The sequence below is a fragment of the Anser cygnoides genome, chromosome 10 (assembly GCF_040182565.1).
Source record: "Anser cygnoides isolate HZ-2024a breed goose chromosome 10, Taihu_goose_T2T_genome, whole genome shotgun sequence".
NCBI lineage: Eukaryota > Metazoa > Chordata > Aves > Anseriformes > Anatidae > Anser > Anser cygnoides.
Window position 1 is genome coordinate 18315117 of NC_089882.1, and position 16899 is coordinate 18332015.

Consider the following 16899-nt stretch of genomic DNA (forward strand, 5'->3'; position numbering starts at 1 on the left):
CATATCCTAGGAGTTGAAAACCGAGGGGTTCTGAGCAAACTGCTGGACAACTTGTCTTTGGATGCACCATGGAAATAAAAATCAAACCCCCCCACAAAAGTAACAAAGCAAATTAACTGATGGTGTTCATGCAAGTTTCTCCAAAGACTTGACAGTGCTGCATCTGTGAGTCATGCCCTCCTGTGCTCTGTGTGTCCACCTCATGCACAACCCTGTGACACTGATTGTATTATGAGTTTGCCCAGATGTCCGTTGCATCCCTGTGAGGCTGTCAGATTGCCGGTGGATTTGGGGGAACGGGTCAGAGGCGAGGGCTTTCCTTGGCGAGAGTAGCAAGGGGTGAGACCTGCGGGCTTGTGAGCAGGACCCGGAGGAGGCCGGGGTGGGAGCAGACTGGCACCAGCACCCTGCTGCAGCCCAGCTCCGTGGCGCTGCTCGGTATAGCCAAGTTCCTCTGGGGGAAGCCTCCCAACGGGGCTTTTCTGCAGCCCTGTGCTGTGACAAAGCATGGAGATGTCCCTGGCACACCCGTGGGTGCTGGAGGTGGCCGTAGCCCGCAGGGAGCAGGCTGGGTGCCACCGGGTGGCCGCTCTGCTGGTGGCCTCCCTGTGACAAGCACCGGGCACCCCGCTTGCCAAGTGCCTGCCGTGAGCCCCCGCTGCCCATCCGAGCACAGCAGGGCCCCGTGCCCCCTCCTGCTCCCTGCCAGCCCACGGCACCCTTGTGGAGAGGGGACAGGTCCCCAGCACCCCTCAGAGCCTTGGCCGGGAGGTGGCTGCCGCCCCTGGCCGTGGGGCCCTGGGGCTGCTCCTAGCTCTCCATGGGCAGGCGTGGGGATCATCCAGGGCGTTCCTGCGTCAGGGGATCTCTCCGAGCTCTTACATCTCTTCTCCCATGGGTCTCCTCTCCCCTCCCCACCCTTCTCCCATCCCTGACGTGTGGTTCTGCTGCAGAGGGTCCTGTTCTGGAACAGGGGCTTTCCCCTCATGGGTTAGATCTTCCTTTTTTTGTTTTTTTGCTGCTGAATTTCTGTCTCCAAATGACCGGCTGGAAGCGGCTGCCGGCGCGCAGCAGGGCTGCGGGTGGTGCTGAGGACAGCAGTGCGGGACACTCTGCCAAAGTTTTTTGGAAGCTGAGGAAGACCTGAGGTGCCCCAGTCCCAGCAGGGAGGGGTTGGCCCATGGACGGGGTGGGGTGGGGGCAATGCAGCCCAGAGCGGCCCACGCAGGACAGGATCTGCTGGGATGCCGGTGGGGTGGGTATAGGTAGGCACAGAAAGGAAAATATTGCAGCAAGCAAAGGGGGCTTCACTAGAAATGATGTTATAGTTCGGCTTAATGATGTCAGCGTACGGCTGAACCCAAGAAAATCGCTCTCGGTTTGTGGATGGCCTCCAGGCCGAAAGGGACAAGTACAGCAAACGCCTTCGCGACTGGCGTTCCGTGCCGCGCTCAGATGAATTTTGTTAATCCGGGCTTGGGAGGACTGGGAGGGAGGGTTGGGGTGGGGGAGAGGTCTCAAGGGGAACGTAGTCCAGCTAGATTTCAGTGGGGATGACGGCTCCTTGCGACTCGAGTGGAGAACACGGTCCCTTCAAGGGGCGACAGCCGCGGCTTCCACGTCAGTGGCGTCCGGCTTGGATCTGGAGCCTCCGGCAGATCCGCGCATGCGGGGGGAGCCTGAATGAATCCATCGATGAGTCTCATTTTGGTTTTTTCTGTTGTTTTGGGGTTGTTATTATTATTGATTTTTTTTTTTTATTTTTTTTTTTACTACCGCCTTAGTTTGTGGACGGTCTTTTTGTGGTTGGAAAGAGGAGTATCTCTAGCAGGGTGGGTGGGTCGGTGCCCCACGCATGATCATGTGCTTCCCTCTTCTCTCTGTCGAACGGGACGTGCTTGCCTGATCTCCCAGAGCAGAGACTTTGAACAATTTGTTGTTTATATGATGTATTTATTTTTACTTGTGTTTCATGTCATTTTTTTAAAAAATAATAAATTGTAAGTTGGTATAACTGCCTGTTTCTGTCTTTGGAATCTGTAAAAGCAGCCTGGGCTGGGGTGGGTGGGGCTGGGCGCAGGCGCTGGGGACGACACCGGGTCCGGGGACTTGTGACCATGGCCAGGTGCTGGAGACCACGCGTGAGCATGGTTTGTTTCCATTCCCGCCCCCCCATCTTCATCATTGCTGCTAATAACCGTCATCCCTAAGGGCTGGAGAAAACTGAGGAGAATAAATACTCTGCAGGGCGCACAAGGCTTTGTGTCTGGGAGAGCTGGTCCAGGCCACGCGCCCTCACCCTGTCGTGCACCCTGGGGTGCGCGCAGAGGCGGAGGGGCCCGGCGTGGCTTGAGGTAGTCGCAGCGCGGCGGTTCCTGCAGTTGGACGCGCGGAGCGGTCCCGAAGCTGGCACCTGCCTGCGAGAAGGGCCAAGAGAGAGCAGGCGGCCCCGGCTCGCCCTTACAGCGGCTGGGGCTGCCTGCGCACGCGGCTGCTCTTGCTCTCCGGGGACCGGTGTTGCCACTTCTGGTGCCAGGCTTTCTGCCGCTGCCTTTCCTGGTGCCACAGGGCGTTGCAGTAGGTGTCGAGGCTGGTGCCTGGTGCCCCCAAGGCTCGCAGGTCCGTCCGGGGGCCCTCGACCCCCTTGCTGCGTCGGTATGGCGGCACCTCCATCGCTTCGTGCTGGATGACGCGGAGGCTGTAGCGGGTGAGGGGCCGGGAGAAGGAGCGCTCCACGGCCTGGCACTCATAGGTGGCGGCATCCTCCCTGCCCAGCTGGCGGATCAGCAGCCCCTGCTCCAGCACCACGAAGTGGCCGCCGGTCCTGATCTGGTGCATGGAAAGAGTCAGGTCACCGTCCCCGAGCCGCCCCGCGTCCCCTCCCTGCTGTCCCCGCACCTCGCTCAGCCCCGACCCCTCGCCGCGCCGCGCCAGCCACCGGATCGTCGTCTGCGGGGAGCGCGCCAGGCACTCGAGGAAGGTGGAGTTCTTCTCCACACCGAAAACCAGCTTCTCCGTGGCCACCGCTGTCCCTGCACGGGGGTGGGACAGGGTCAGCGCGCGGCACCCAGTGCAGGGACGATGACAGAGGGCGCTGGGGGCTTTCCCGGTGCCCTGCTGCCCACTCATCCCAGCATCGCCCTGGGGCTGGTGCTCACCTTCTGCCGTATCCTGGCACTGGCTGAGCACATCGGGCTTCAGCACGTCCTGGCACCGGGCACGCCTGTGGGAGGGTGGACAGGACCATGGTGGCACCCAAGTGGTGGCACCCACCACCGTCTGTAGGCTGCCCCTGCGCAGGGCTGGCCCCAGCGGGTGCTCACCTCTTCTCTGTGAGCAGGTGCGGGGCGCAGGTCTTGCCGTCCCAGGTGCAGTAGGGGTCCCTGGCCAGGCAGCAGTCCGTGCAGGTTTTGCCGTAGAGCTCGCAGCGGTACAGGGCGAGCTGGAGCAGCCCGTGGGTGCTGCTCACCAACAGCTCCTGCTGCTCGGGCAAGCAGAATGGCAGCGCTCAGCACCGTGCCGGGCTGAGGCTGCCGGGAGGTATGGGGACAGCGGGACAGAGCCAGCCACCAGCAGCCTGCTTGGTGGGAGCAGGACCCCGCCACATGCAAGCCCTGGGGCCAAGGGATGCTGAGGCTGGAGCGAGTACCCCGTCCCTTTAGGTACCAGTGTGAGGGAGGACTCACCCGCTTCGGTGACAGCTTCATGTCCAGGATGGGAGAAGGTGCCTGGAAGAGAGGAAGAGGTTCCAGTGAGGCTGAGGGCTGGGGTCCCTGGTCCCACCTCCTCCCGCTCCCACTCTCTGCTGTACCTTAGAGACGCTGATCTCCTCCAGGTTAATCACCTCGGTGCCGTGGCTCCCCGCACTGGCCAGCCCCACCTTCAGAACCTTACCCTCATCTGCCAAACACAGCGGGAGAAGGAGCTGGCGGGGCCGGGCTCCCCGGGGCTGGGGGGACACTCCTGCCACCCAGCCACCGTGTGACGAACCCGGCCCCAGAGCTGGGCTGAGGCCCTACCCGTGCCGAGGAAGAGCACGTCGTAGTGCCGGCTCTCTGTCTCCAGCCGGTGCACCAGCAGCTGCCGCAGCCGGTAGGGAACGTTGACCCGCACCAGGACGGGCTGGCGGCCCTCCGGCTGCACGGGCTCCCACATCAGCTGGTGGGAGCGCACGAAGCTGATCACCTCGTCGGGGAAGTCCTTGGTGGAGCGCAGGAGGGGGTCGTACGTCTCGCTGGGGCACTGAGGCGACACGAGGGGCCGGGTCACTGCCAGGCCGGCCCCTCCTGCCGCCACCCGCTGCCCTCCCGGCTCCTTACCATGCCGGGCCGGGGGTAGGGGACACGTCCCTTGTATTCCACCCAGCGGTAGTCGAATCCCTCCTTGTGCGCGAAGGGGCCGCTGAAGGCCGCTCTGATGGCAGCCATGGAGTAGACGCACACCGCGGAGCCGCTGAAGACACCGCTGCGGGGTGGCCGTCAGCGTCCCTGCTCCGCCGCAGGCAGCCGCGGCGAGGGGCTGGGGGGGTGCTGGGCTGCCCCGTGCCTGGGCACTGGCTCACCTGGAGACCGTGAAGAGGCCGAAGATGAGGGGATTCTGAGGGTCCCGGGTGCGGAGGAGGAAAACATCCTCTGCAAAGAGAGAGGTGGAGCTGGAGCCAGAGGTGCAGGGGGGCTTTCCCGGCCGGGCAGCTGGGGCAGGCTGCCACTCACCCAGCTGGTCAAAGTGCGTCTGGGTGCCCTGCGGCCCTGGGATGGAGCACACCAAGCGGGCCTTGAGGAACGTGCTCCAGCGGTTGATGAGGCTGCGCTTCCCTCCGACGTCGTTCTGCCGGGCAACGAGAGCTGCACCCACGCCAGCCCCACCAAGCCACCCCTACGGCTGTCCCTGCAGTGGGACACCTGAGCCCCCGCAGTGACAGCCCCAGCCTTGCTCCTTGCCCCTCTGTGGGGTGCCCGGGGGTGGGAAGGTGCCGGGGGAGCCGCCGAGTGGGGCAGGGGACTTGGGGCTTTCTCACTGCTATGCAGCAAAGCATAGGCAGAGGTGGGACCCAGGCTCCTGCTCACCAGACCAGCACACAATGGTTAAGGTTGGAAGGGACCTCTGGAGGTCCCCTGGCCCAACCCTAACAAAGGGACAATGGCTTTTCACAAGGCAGCGCTCCCGGCACGGTGGCAAAGCTTGCCTTGTGTGATCCCAGCCGTGGCACACCAGCCTTAGCCCACTGACCTTGCAGACCCGGGCCACCCTAGCATGGATGTGCCGCCTGTCCCACTGCCCAGCCTCCAGGGCCGTCTCGCGGAAGAAGACGTAGACCTTGTCATCGTGCGGGTTGTAGGTGTCGGGGATGGCGAAGGCACCCACAAACGCAGGCTCTGGAAGAGATGGCGTGCTATCGCCCCGTGCCTGCGGCTCCCTGTGCAGGTGGGCCCCCTGCCACGGGGGAGGAGATGGGACCAGGGCACCGTGCCGAGCACAGCCCCCTCGTACCGTGCAGCCAGTGGTCCTGGTTCTGCTCCGTGCGGATGTAGCTCTGCTCGGCCCCGCGCACCCAGGTCCGGAAGAAGGCGGCGCTGCTGCCCATGAAGTCACTGGAGGTGCCCGAATACATCTCCCCATCTGTGGGGTCAGCGGGGGGGGGGGGGTGCATGGAGGAGCTGGGGGCGCAGCCGTAGGACCCCCGCATGCTGCATCCCCAGGGAGCCCCAGCTCCCTGCTCCCGCAGCCCTTACCGACAAGGAGCGCGGTGAAGGGCTGGCGGGGGCTGTACGGGCACCGTCCTCGCCCCGACTGCAGGGAGTGGGTCACCAGCCGCATCAGGGAGGCCCCGGCACCCTGCCAGAGCCCAGGGGGAGATGTCAGCTCCGCCAGCCGATGGACAAGGGAGCATCAAGGGCACTGGGTCCCTCTGCAGCGGGGCCACAGCTCCCCGGGTGCCGCTCACCTTGCCCCGGGCTCCCAGCTGGACGAAGGCACAGACGGGCTGGTAGGAGCCCGTCCCGCAGGCAAACACGTGGCTGCTGTTGTAGGGCTGCAGGAGGCGGATGAAGTTGGCGCACTCGGTCTGCCCAAGGGGAGGGAGATGGTTGTCGGCAGGGAGGACCCAAGCCGGCGCGCTTGCAGGCAGCCCCCCCACATGCCACGCACGCCCCACAGTTTGGGGTGTCTGGGTGCTGAGTGCCTGCGCCGAGGCACAAAAAGCCCCGAGCTGGGGACTCCCGGCCCTGCTTACCTCTACATCCTTCCCCGCCAGCCGGCAATGTTCAACCTGCTCCCTGGAGGCTGGCCAGAAGATCTGCGACAGAAGCGCCCCAGGCGCGGGCAGCAGCACATGTTTGGGACAACTTCAGGGGACGTGGCCCTGGGTGCCAGAGCTGCCCCTGGAGAAAGCGGGCAGCCTGGCCCAGGACCACGTCTGCACCCCCTGCCCAGCACTGACCTTCTCGGGCTCTCTGCCAGGATGGTCGAGATGGAGCAGGAAGATGTGGTTTTTGGCTCCCACCATCAGCCAGGCCCTGTCTTCATCCAGCAGGAGGGCTTGGAAACCCAGCCCGTCCCCTGAGGTCAGCAAGAGGCGGGAGCTGTTGGATTTCAGCAGGTCTGAGGAGCATGAGGTGGGAGGAAGGGCAGCCCGTCAGGGAGCTGTCCCTCCCTGCACGGCCCTGGGCCACGCGGGCTGGGGCAGTTTGCTGGGGGCTAAGCGAGGGAAGGCCCTGCTGGAGCCGTGTGGGCACGGCTCCGTCCGAAGCGGCTGGGAGATGGAAATGGCAAGGAAGGAGATGCCGGCCGCATGCTGCAGGCACCAGTGCCTGCCTGGGCCTGGGGCAGGGATTTCCAAGCTGAACGGGATCAGCAGCTGCATTCCCCTCCCTGCCCTTGCCGTTGTTGCTGGGGTCCTCAGAGAGGACGGGGCTGGCACCCCCCACGTCCCGCCGGCACAGTGGCTGAGACGGTGGGTGAGAAACATCCTCTCCTTTGTGCTCATTATCTCCCAAGGCCAGCGTGTTTTTCCTCGCTGTCAAGACCATTGCAAAAGCCCTGTCCCGTCCGCTACCTTTGCGGCTGCACCCTCAGAGCAGGGTGACCCGGGGCTTCCTGGGGTCACCGCCCGGCTGCACGGGGCGCAAGGAAGAGCCGGCCCCACAGGACATCCCCACAGCCCAGGGGAAGCCAGGCTCTGAGTCTCTGAGGGGTTTCCATCCCCTCACTGCCGCGGGCTGATAAGCGCTGCACCGGAGACGTCTTCGGTGCCGGTAACCCACCGAGCCCCCGTGCCACCAAATGCAGCAGCTTCTGGCCCTGCCACCAGCAGCGGCAGGGGACCAGAGCCCAGCAGAAGCCCCATTTGCCAGCCCCCAGCTGTGCCAGCCCCTGGTCGGTGCAGCAGCAGGCATCCTGGGGCTGGGGCAGGGCAGCAGAGAGGCTCAGCCCTGGCCAGCAGTGGGGCTGTCCCGTCGTGACCCCACTGTCACCTCTCACCCGGCCAAGCCCCCTCCCCAGCAGGGTGGAAGCCACCAGCGCCGCTCCTGGCCCCGCGCCCCGTGCCCCATCCTTCCTCCGCTCCCACAGCCTCCGCTGCTGTCATTTCCTCCTTGCAGGCTGCTTGCGTCTTCCCCCCCTGCCCCCCTGCCTCCCCCATGCTGGGGCCTGACGTGAGGCAGGCGGGCTCTCAGAGGTCCTTTCATTTGATTTCGATTTTTTTTTTCTGAAGTTTTTTTAAACCTGAGCTCCTTGCGCCATTGTGTCCTTGAACCTGCCCGTTGCTGTCCCTGAGTCACATCCCCTGCCGCAGTTCCCATTGTCCTCAAGCCCTCCTGATGCTGGGAGCTTCCTCTCCTGCCTCTGCCCAAGACCAGAGCTGCTGCTGGCACGTCTGGCCATGGGGCTTTGAAGGCAGAGTCCCTCCGTGTTCCCAGCTGGTCTCCAAGGAAGGACCAAAACCTGGCCCTGACACCTGCTCCTGAGCTGGGCCACCAGCAGGACCATTGCTGCTGGGGATGCCCCGTGGCACCCAGAGGTCTCTGGCCATCTCCCACCTCCGTGGCAAGCCCACCCCATCCCCAGGCTGTCTAGGGACCCTGCTCCAAGCCCTCAGCACAAACAGAGCCTGCCCTGAAGCCCTCACAAAATAATTACAGGCAGCAGGGGTGCAGCGGGAAGCACAGGGAGATGGCAGCTTCACCTGGACTCAGGCGGGTGGCACAGGAGGGACGGGCTTCGTGAGAGGGACATGGGGCAGAGGGCGGCTGCTGGGGGACATCGGCGTGATGGCGACGCCGTGGCCACGTCACCCTCCTGCCCCGTCACCCTGCCCGTGCCCAGGCTGGGAAAACACAGCCCAGCGCCTCCGGAGACGCGTTCCCCTTACCTTTGTAGGCGACACGGAGGCGAGGGGCGTGCTGCTTCCACGCCCCGGCGGTGTCCGGCTGCGGCAGCAGGGCGCAGAGCAGGAGGGCAGCCAGCGGCAGCCTGCGGCCACGGGGAGCCCCCGTCCTCGCCATCGCGCCGCCGCGGTGCTGCCGCCTTCAGCTGCGAGGGGAGAAAGGTTGGGGAAATGCAGGGGGCGGCCATGGGGAGGGACACGGGAGCTGCCCCGCACCCAGGCACGCTTCTGGAAGCCCCCCCGGCCCCTTCCCCTGCCCATCCCGGGTGCACCCAGGACCTCACGGCCTCGGTCGCTGCCCCCTGTGTGCCCTGGAGGGGCAGGTGGCAGGGCCGGCTGCTCCCAGGTCAGGACAGTGAGACATTTCTTGTCCTGCTCATGGATGTCCTGCATTGCAGCAGCTCTGATAACCACACTCTTGCTGTGCTTTCAGCTCTTTTGAGTCCCACAGTTGAAGGGTTTTAAATGAGCATGGAGGCTTTAGGTGCAAGGGCTGGGGGCTTTCTGCAGGTCTGCGCAGGAGCAACCACACAGCTCGGGAGCCGAGCACCTCCAGCTGCCCTGTTCCCTCTCTCCCACAAGAAGGAGCACTCGGCTGTGCCTCCAGATAAGGTTTGGGGCTCTCAGGGCCTCCCAGATCCCCCCCCCCCCACCACCCCAGGGCTCATCCAGAGGTTGTGCCCAGGATTTGGCAGGAGGTTTATTTTACCAACATGCACAGGGTTGCTGGAGAAGCAGGGAAAAGGCCAGCCTCTAACTGCAACTTTCTATAAACGCAGGACGCTTGCGTGACCCAGAACGTTTGCCAGGGTGGCTCCAGGACCCTGAGGGTGGCAGCCAGGGCACAGCCACCTCCCTGGGGACACGGGGGACAGCCCCAGGCAGCGGGGACACAGGGGTGGCACATCCCTCGTCTGCTGCACTGCGAGACCCAGCGGCAGCTTCGTGCCAACGGGAGCATCCTGGCTGCGGAGGGGTTGGAAAAGGGCAGGGAGGGCGCAGCCCCAGGCCATAACCCCAAATTTCTCCTGGAGGAGAGGAGCTGGTCCCTGCAGAGTTTACACTGTGAGAGGGAGAGCGGGTGTCTCACGGATGGAAACAAGCTGCGGGTGATGAATCCAGGGCTAAATTAAACACTCCCGACAGCTTTAAATAATCAACTGTCCTGAGCTGGGACTGTTTTTATCGGGGCTTGGAGAGGGAGCTGCTGATGAGGGCAGGCTGCCGGGCCAGGGGAATTTCAGCAGGGTAATGCCTTCCTGGGGCTCCCACGCTCTGGGTGCTGCGGGATTGGGGGGGCTTTTCCTTCAGAGACCGGGTCCTGCAGAAGGTCTTGCAGGAGATGGAGCAACACCAGGAAGAGGAAAATCCCTCCAGTTTACAGCATGCTCTGAAACGTACAGAAAATACAAGCTCGCTTGTGAAAGCGATGCCTCAGAGAGGCAAATTTCCAGGGCGGAATGGCCCCGGCAGCAGCTCCATCCCCAGGGAAGGAGCGTGCCGAAGGAGAGCTCGGCAGCAATCCCCTGCCAAGTGCCAGCCCCACAGACCCCGATTGTCTGGCGGTTAATCCAGAGCCCCGCGCTCAGGACGTCGCCTTCTTGAGTTACAGCCTGGGGCCAGCCGCGGGCTGCAGAGGGGCCCCAGCAGCTGGGGGAGCCGGGGGGGGATAGACCTGGGCGCCTGGGCTGGGAAACGGGGTGAAACCCAGCGGCCAGCAATGGCAGGCGGATGGGATGGCTGCCGCCACGCCGCGCCCCCATCCTTCACCTCCCCACGGCTCTCGTGGGCGCTCGCGGCTCCACCTGGCCGGCGATGCGCGCTGCGCGCTCGGCGGTGCCCCGGTGCTTGTCACTGAGGCCACGTCCACCAGCGGCAGGGCTCGGCGCAGCCCTCCGTCCCTCCCCGGGGTGTGATGGATGCCCCGGCAGCTGCTGCGCCCCGCTCGCCGCGCCGTCACGCAGCGGCAGCTGTCGGCCTTGTCCCGTGGGGGGCAAAGCCACTGGCGTGGCCCCCCCCCCCCCAGCCTTCCCCCGGAGCCGGGGGTGGGAGCAGAGCCCTCCACGGGGTGGGGATGGGTGCTGACGGAGTGGGACCCTGAAAGCAGAGCTGGGGTGGCAGTGGGGCACTGAGGTGCTGCCTGCAAATGGCAGGGTGAGATAAATCCCCTGGTAAGCTGGGTCACACGCGGCCAGCAGCCCTAAAAGCTGGGGAAGGGGGCTGAGACCCCCCCAGGGCTGGGTCCCCCAAGCCTCAGGACCCCTGGGGCACAGCCGCATTCCCAGGTGCTGCCCACACCCTGGCGCAGCACGGGGCCGAGCCCAACACTTGTCACTTGCCCACCACGTGGCCCGACACCCGATACGGAGGCTCACCCCGCCACGGGGCCGTTTTCCCAGCTTTCCGAGCCAGGCACGGGCTCAGATGTGAGCGGGGCTCCATGGGCAGGAGGCCGAGAGGCAGCTGGCCAGCTCCGCAGGCAGGGAGCCCCCATGCTCCGGGCTGGGCTGAGGTCTTCTCCAGCACCCCCAAAGCAGACCCCACCGCAGCCTTAGGCTGCCGTGGCATCTGGCAGAACCCCTGCCTGCTCCCTAAAGCACACTTGTGTTTTTTTCCTGACTGCCTCAGCCCTTCGGGCAGGGATGCTCAGCGCCTCGCCGGGAGCTGCTCTGCTTTCCCCCAGCTCCAAAGCCGGGGCTCAGGCAGGAGCTGGCCACAGAGCACCTGCTCCTCCGTCACTCCCATTCCCTGCCACCCGCCCCAGAGAGACAGGGCTGTCACCCTGCCTCCCAGCACCGGGCAGCTCAAAAATTGTTTTCTTTTCATCAAATGCAGGCCTGCTCCCTGCCCTCCTGTGCTAAGTGGAGGAGGTTGAGCAGGCGTGGGGGGCTTGGCCAGAGAAAGTATTTTAATGAGGATGGAGGCAGCCTGCATGGCCGCCTGCTTCATCTCAGAGCCTCTCGCTTGCAGCTGCTGGGTAGTTACAGCTGCAAGGCTCTGCCCTGCCAGCCTCGGGCCCCTTCGCAGCCCCCAGTGTCTGCCCTTGGCTCCAGCACACTGCTGCCTGCGTCCCAGCGAGGATGAGGAGGAGGAGGGATGCAAAGTGAAGGGCCACGCTTTTGCATGTGGCCAAGGGTACGTCCCAGGGCACTCGCAGCTCTGAGCGGGGGCAGCGTGGGAAGAACAGTACTTCTCCCCACCAACAATGGACAGATTGAAACTGAAAGTCTATTTCTTCTTTTTTTTTTTTAGTTCTCCTCACGCTGGCCAAATGAGCTGACATCAGTGATCTCCTCCTGGAAAACAGGGAAACAAACCTTAGCCCGCTGGTGGGAGCAGCAAAGTTGCTTCCGCACACAATAAGCGGCAGCCTGCCAGCGTGCTGGATGAGAACAATAACCCCACGCGGACATGTGCCTGCGAACCGCATTGTTTGAGGGAAACCACATCCTGGGCAGGCTCCCAGCCCGGCTTGCCACGAGTGCCGCAGCAGCCGTGCCGTGCCGTGCCGTGCCGGTCCGTGCCAGTCCGGGTATGGCGGTGCCGGCACTGCAGGCGCGGCTCCGCCGGGGCTGTACCAGGATTGCACGGGGTCACCGAGCGTGGCGATGGCACATTCACGTGTGTGCCCATCCTGTGATGCCCGCAGCGGGGAGCAGTGAAGGCTTATCTCCACGGTGCTCGTGGAGGTCGAGGTTGGTGGCAGCCAAGGCTCAGGGCAGGCCCTCGCGTACCCCCCGCGGCTCGGTGGCCGGCTGCAAGCTGATGCCCGATTGTCACAGCTGCCATTTGGGGTATTCCCAAATGTCTGGGGCATATCCCATACGCATGATGTCTCTAGGGGTGCAGAGCACCTCAGTCCCTGGCCGTCCTGTGCAGACCATGGCAAGGCTCCTCAAAAAGTGAGGGGGGGGGGGGGGGGGGGGGGTGCTCAGTCCCCATCCCCAGCCTGCCCCATCCCGGCTGTTTTTTCAGCCGGTGCATCCCAACACCTTTGCCGTGCTGGCTTTCAGCAGCCATCTGTAGCTGCAAGAGCCTGTGAGACCTAACTACCCTGTGCCCTCAGGGACACCCCTTGCTGTAATCCCAGCCACAGTGGGAGTAGAGCAAACACTGAGGAAGAGGCAGCCCCGAGCGCCCGGCAGCCACAGTTTATAATAAATCCTTGTCCGCACTGTAAACAGTCCCCGAGCGGGTGTCAGAGGAGCACAGCAGGCGGCGGGGAAGCCAGCAACACGCGCCTGTGATAAGGGCTGCCAGCCCCCGTGGCCGGGCGGCTGGGGTCTGCCGAGAACATCTTTAGCAGCACCTTCTGCTGCGGCTGCGGCCACCCCGGGTGGGCACTGCCCCCTACACGCCCTGGGGGTTTTCCTGTCTAAATCCTGACCAACGAACCAGAGCGAATGAATGAGCCCTGCCTTGCGTCCTTGTGGAATTCGGCAAGATTAGATTAGGGATGAATGCTTCCCGTATTCTCTTATAGCAGTGGTATCTGTGTTTTCAAATTGTATCTATCTGTGTTTTCAATATCTGTGAATTTTCAATATCTGTGTTTTCAATACAAATCTCTGGCTGATAAACCATAGGGGTGTTTGTTTGTTTTTCGGGGACGTTCAGTGCCCTTAGCTCCGCAGGAGACATTTATGCACTCCAGCAATTACCGTACTGCAAGCTGTGGATTTCAGCACGCCGGGCACCGCAGCGGTCGGGGCATTATGACAGTGCTGTCCTCCCGCTGTCCAGGCACTGCCCGCAGGGTGCTGCGGGGACGGCAGTGCCTCCGCTGGGAGCAGATGGAGCAGGTGGCACACTTCTGTCACGTTGTGCCATCAGTCCCTTCCTAACGGTCCCCGCACCTCTCTCACTGCGTTGTTTTTCTGGATGGATTTGGTTTTCTACGGGCACTTCTCCCACGGCACTTTCCCCTCCTCCCTTGGGCACGAAGCTGCATCCAAAAGGCACTGGGTTCCTGGATCTCGTGCTGCCCTCCAGCCTCACACCCCCAGAGAGTCCTTCTGGGCATCAACCAGCTCATCAGCCACGGCAGTAACCTGGGGCAGCTGGGCTAACAAAGCCTGCTTATTACAAGCATCATTTCCCCCGGACAGGGCATTGCGCGCTGTCACACTTTGCACCGGTGGAGGTCTTGTTCAAAGGACAGGAAGAGATAACCGTCCCTGCTTTCATTTAAGTCAATCGAGTGCTTTGCTATTTGTGTCTGTGCATAAGTGTTTAGCCTTCTCCTCGCCATCCTCAAACCGAGTGTCACCAGACCGCCGCACCGCAGCACCCAGCTCCTTGGCCAGCCCCAGCCCTGTCCTGAGACCCTCGGAGGCGACAGGGCAGGGGCTAAACCTCCCTGCCACCCCCTCGCTGTCCCTCCTGCTCTGTTCCCTCCCTGCCTGCTCCATCAGATGGCCCGAAATGAGGCATTTCTCCTCTGCGAGGCTGTCACAGCTGCCTGGAGGCAAGCGATCGATTTTCATTTGGGGGTGGGGGGATCCAACAAAGCCGCCTCTGGCCGGCAGAGAGATCCCCAGACGGGAGCAGCCGCTTGGATAAACCTGCCAGCAGTGTCCAGGTGAAACAGCCCCCAAAAAATCACTTTGGAGATCGAGAGTTTAACAGTACAAATAAAAGCTTTACGGTCCAGATAACTCCTGGGATCAAGTTAATGCATTAACAGATAAGAGCCCACAAAGATCATCACCAGAAACTTTTTCAATGCACGCTATGGCAAGCCGAGTGGCAGAACAATCTCTGCTCTCGGTTTTGGAGTTGGCAGAAGATTAATCACTCAAAAGCCGCTCTGCATAAAGACATAAAGTGCACCAAGCCCAATTTAAGCCCAGAGAAGCGCTCATTTACACAGGGTCAAGCCTGCTCCGGCTGTCCGCTCCGCACCGGAGCCGCTCTGAGCTACAAATGGCAGCACGGTTTCGTCCCACCGGGAGGGAGAAACAATGCCGAATATTCCAGCCGGCCCTGCCAAGCGCACGAGCAATTAAAAAGTTCCTTCGTTACTCACCGAGCAGCCCGGCGGACCCCACGGGCAAGAAGCTGCGGGCGCCCCCCGCACCGGCTGCAGCGCGCGGAGCTGGGCGCGCAGGGTGGGGCCGGGGGCCGGGGGGGCCGGAGGCGGCCTCCATTCATAAAAGCAGCCCCGGGACCATCTGTCCCGGTGCCGAGTGTCCTGCTCGGCCCCCATCCTGCCTGCCGGGCCCGCGGATCTGCGAGCGGCAATTGCCATCTAGCGGCGCCCGCGCCGCTCCAGCCCCTGCTGCAGCGCAGGCAGGGCTGCCAGGCTCGCCTGAAGTCACCAGAAGCGACGCTGCTTTTCCCCTTAATTTTTCATTCCCTCGGCTCAAGGCGTACCTCAGAGGGGTGGAACAGCGAAACAGCTCATCGGGCGCCTCTGCCAAACGTGTCTGCTGCACAGGGGGCTGGGGACGGGGAAGGGCGCTGTGCGGGTGCTGTTCCTGTGCTGCATTCACAAAGGAAACCCCTTCTCCCCAAGGGGCTCCAGAGGCTGAGTGTCAGGGAGAGAAGGAGGTTGTGTTCATCTGGACGGATCCAGGCTCCTGCGTGCCTGCACCAGCACCGTGCTGGCTGCGAGGGCCGGCACAGCCCAGGGCCGCAACGTATGTGCTATGCATCTACAAGGGTTTTCCCAGCTTCTTGGGCCTACTCCGGTCCCGTAGGCTGGACGCCCACAAGCGCTTGGAGAGCTTTAGGTGCATTCCTGGAGCACGTTTGGTTTGGTTTCATCTGAAAGGAATCCAGGCTCTCCTGAGTCCGAGCTCTCCAAAGCCACTCCAGGATGAGATCCAAAGTGCAGCAAGTGGGGGAAGCTGGGAGATCAGTTTCAAAACTGAACCCTGCTCCAAATTAACGTGCTGGAACGCATGCAGCCTAGCAGGGCTTTTGGGAGCAGGGGCTTCACTGTCCAACGCCCCACCGCCAGTGCACTGACCAGGCCATTTCCTAAGTCCTGGCCCTCAGAAAGGCCCCGGGGATGACAGCAAGTCCCAGGGTCAGAGGCAGCTTTGTCAGCAGCTCATTTGTAGGGGCTCCGTCCCACTGCCCCTGACCTGCTTGCCCCCCATGGCGGCCAGGGCAGTGACGGGACACTCACCACTTGCCGCAGCAGAGGCGGTGGCGAGGCGGTGGCACGAGGCAGCTCCAGAGGTGAGCCCTGAGCTTTCCCCCAGCTCGGGGCCGTTTCTGGACAAGCCCATCCTCCCATTGTGCTGCCTGCAGGCCTCGGTCTCCTGGGTGTGCGGGGCGCTCATTTCCCAGCTTCCTTGAAGCACACCCAGGCGCTCGGCAGGAAGGCGAGGTGCACTTTAGCAGCTGGAAGCCATCACCAGGCCTCTCCTACATAGGAAATGGGTGAATCCTGGCCAGCCCTGTGAGGCTGCTGACCTGGGGTCCTCCCTGCTGACACCCACCCTATGCCAGGGCGGAGGCTCCGTGCTTCCCGGGTAGGAGATGCTGGGAAACGCAAGAGCGCACCGTGGAGGAACCCCCATGCTCAGGAGAAAAAGAGGAGCCCCAAAGATGCAGGGCATGAAGTTGGATGGGGTCCTGTGCCCCCTCCCCGAGCAGGGCCAGCCTCACCCCAAGCCGTTCGGGGCCAGGTGACACCTGGGGGAGGCTGGGCCCCCTCCAGGAGCTGAGCACGCTGCACCGTGGCGAGGAAAGAGGAAAAGGGCAGAGAATTGGGGGGTTTGGGGGCAGGGAGCCTTCCCCCCTCCCAGCTCGGAGGCTGGGATGACACCTCCCCGTGGGTCACTCCACCTTCATGTGTGCACTGTGCTCAGAGAAACACTGTGCAGGGCTGGCGGACTGGGTCCCGGTGTGTTACCGCCCTCCCAAAGCCAAATGCATCTCCAAAAAGGTTTTCTTTGTGAAAAAAAACGTGAAGCCCCTCGATTTGCCTCCCTGGATTGGGGGGTGCTGCATCAGGCTGAATGCTGCCAGCAAGGGGAGCCAGCCCTGCCCCGCCGGCCTGCCCGGGGCCGAGGAGCCCCAGCTGGCTCCGAGCCGGTGGCACCGCTCTCCCCGCTGCAGGCAGCTGATGCTCTCGATTACAGCCCCGCTGCGTGGCATGGGTTGCTTCTGGGAAACCTCCTCCTTGCCCCGTGCCAAGCCCTGTGGCTGGGTTCAGGTACGTGCCTCGCTTGAGGCATTAAATTACCGAGCATGGCAGAGCATAGGAGGGGTCTTGTACCTCTGGCTGGGGGGGTGCTCGGGGGTCTGGGCTTCTGCATGGCCGTGTGGAGGCTCTCAGCCTTGTTCTGGCTGACCTCTGGGGTCTTCCAGCAGGCACAATCCCAGTCATAACCACGGAGAACACAGATACTTGAAGAGGAATTATCTGGTATCAAGGTCTCATCTGAAAGGTTGTAATCTCTTGGTAAATAAGAGCTTTTTTTTTTTTTTTTTTTTTTTGAAAGCACACTGCCAAGCACCATCCTGCCACTATATTTAGCTTTTAAATTAGCTGAGCCCTT

General features: G+C 62.9%; 2 protein-coding genes across 5 annotated transcripts in view; one reads left to right on the top strand and one right to left on the bottom strand.

Moving 5' to 3' along the window:
* The window catches only part of RAD54L2 (RAD54 like 2), a 65460-nt gene extending 65361 nt beyond the window's left edge, over nucleotides 1-99 (top strand). Inside the window, exon 23 of the mRNA XM_067003294.1 lies at nucleotides 11-99. Coding sequence (XP_066859395.1) covers nucleotides 11-78 — 68 coding nt within the window. The 3' untranslated portion in view covers nucleotides 79-99. The remainder of the gene's footprint in view (nucleotides 1-10) is intronic.
* A 1648-nt stretch (nucleotides 100-1747) lies between these two features.
* On the bottom strand, nucleotides 1748-14982 carry LOC106048763 (semaphorin-3D). Of its 4 annotated transcripts, none has more exons than XM_067003301.1 (18): nucleotides 14759-14982; nucleotides 8369-8529; nucleotides 6440-6600; nucleotides 6233-6295; nucleotides 5945-6064; nucleotides 5733-5835; nucleotides 5491-5619; nucleotides 5230-5375; nucleotides 4713-4827; nucleotides 4562-4631; nucleotides 4320-4464; nucleotides 4020-4242; nucleotides 3812-3900; nucleotides 3687-3728; nucleotides 3324-3481; nucleotides 3159-3223; nucleotides 2899-3032; nucleotides 1748-2829 (listed from the first exon to the last, which is right to left on the bottom strand). In XM_067003301.1, exons 2-18 carry the CDS (start codon nucleotides 8499-8501, stop codon nucleotides 2461-2463), a joined length of 2265 nt encoding a protein of 754 aa, XP_066859402.1. In that variant the 5' UTR covers nucleotides 8502-8529; nucleotides 14759-14982; the 3' UTR covers nucleotides 1748-2460. The 4 variants fall into 4 exon arrangements, with proteins under 4 accessions (XP_066859402.1, XP_047910327.2, XP_047910329.2 ...); XM_048054370.2 differs by lacking the exon at nucleotides 14759-14982 and adding an exon at nucleotides 14412-14606 and having other exon boundaries at nucleotides 6440-6581; XM_048054372.2 differs by lacking the exon at nucleotides 14759-14982 and adding an exon at nucleotides 14412-14596.
* Between the last annotated feature and the right edge of the window lie 1917 nt (nucleotides 14983-16899).

Excerpts from the sequence above, each read along its gene's own strand:
- LOC106048763 (XM_048054370.2), bottom strand. The coding sequence starts at position 14,591 with ATGGGGGCCGAGCAGGACACTCGGCACCGGGACAGATGGTCCCGGGGC. Across the intron at positions 4,828-5,229 it reads GGGTGGCCCGGGTCTGCAAG|AACGACGTCGGAGGGAAGCG; the intron begins GTCAGTGGGCTA and ends GTTGCCCGGCAG. Across the intron at positions 3,729-3,811 it reads AGGAGATCAGCGTCTCTAAG|GCACCTTCTCCCATCCTGGA; the intron begins GTACAGCAGAGA and ends CCTCTCTTCCAG.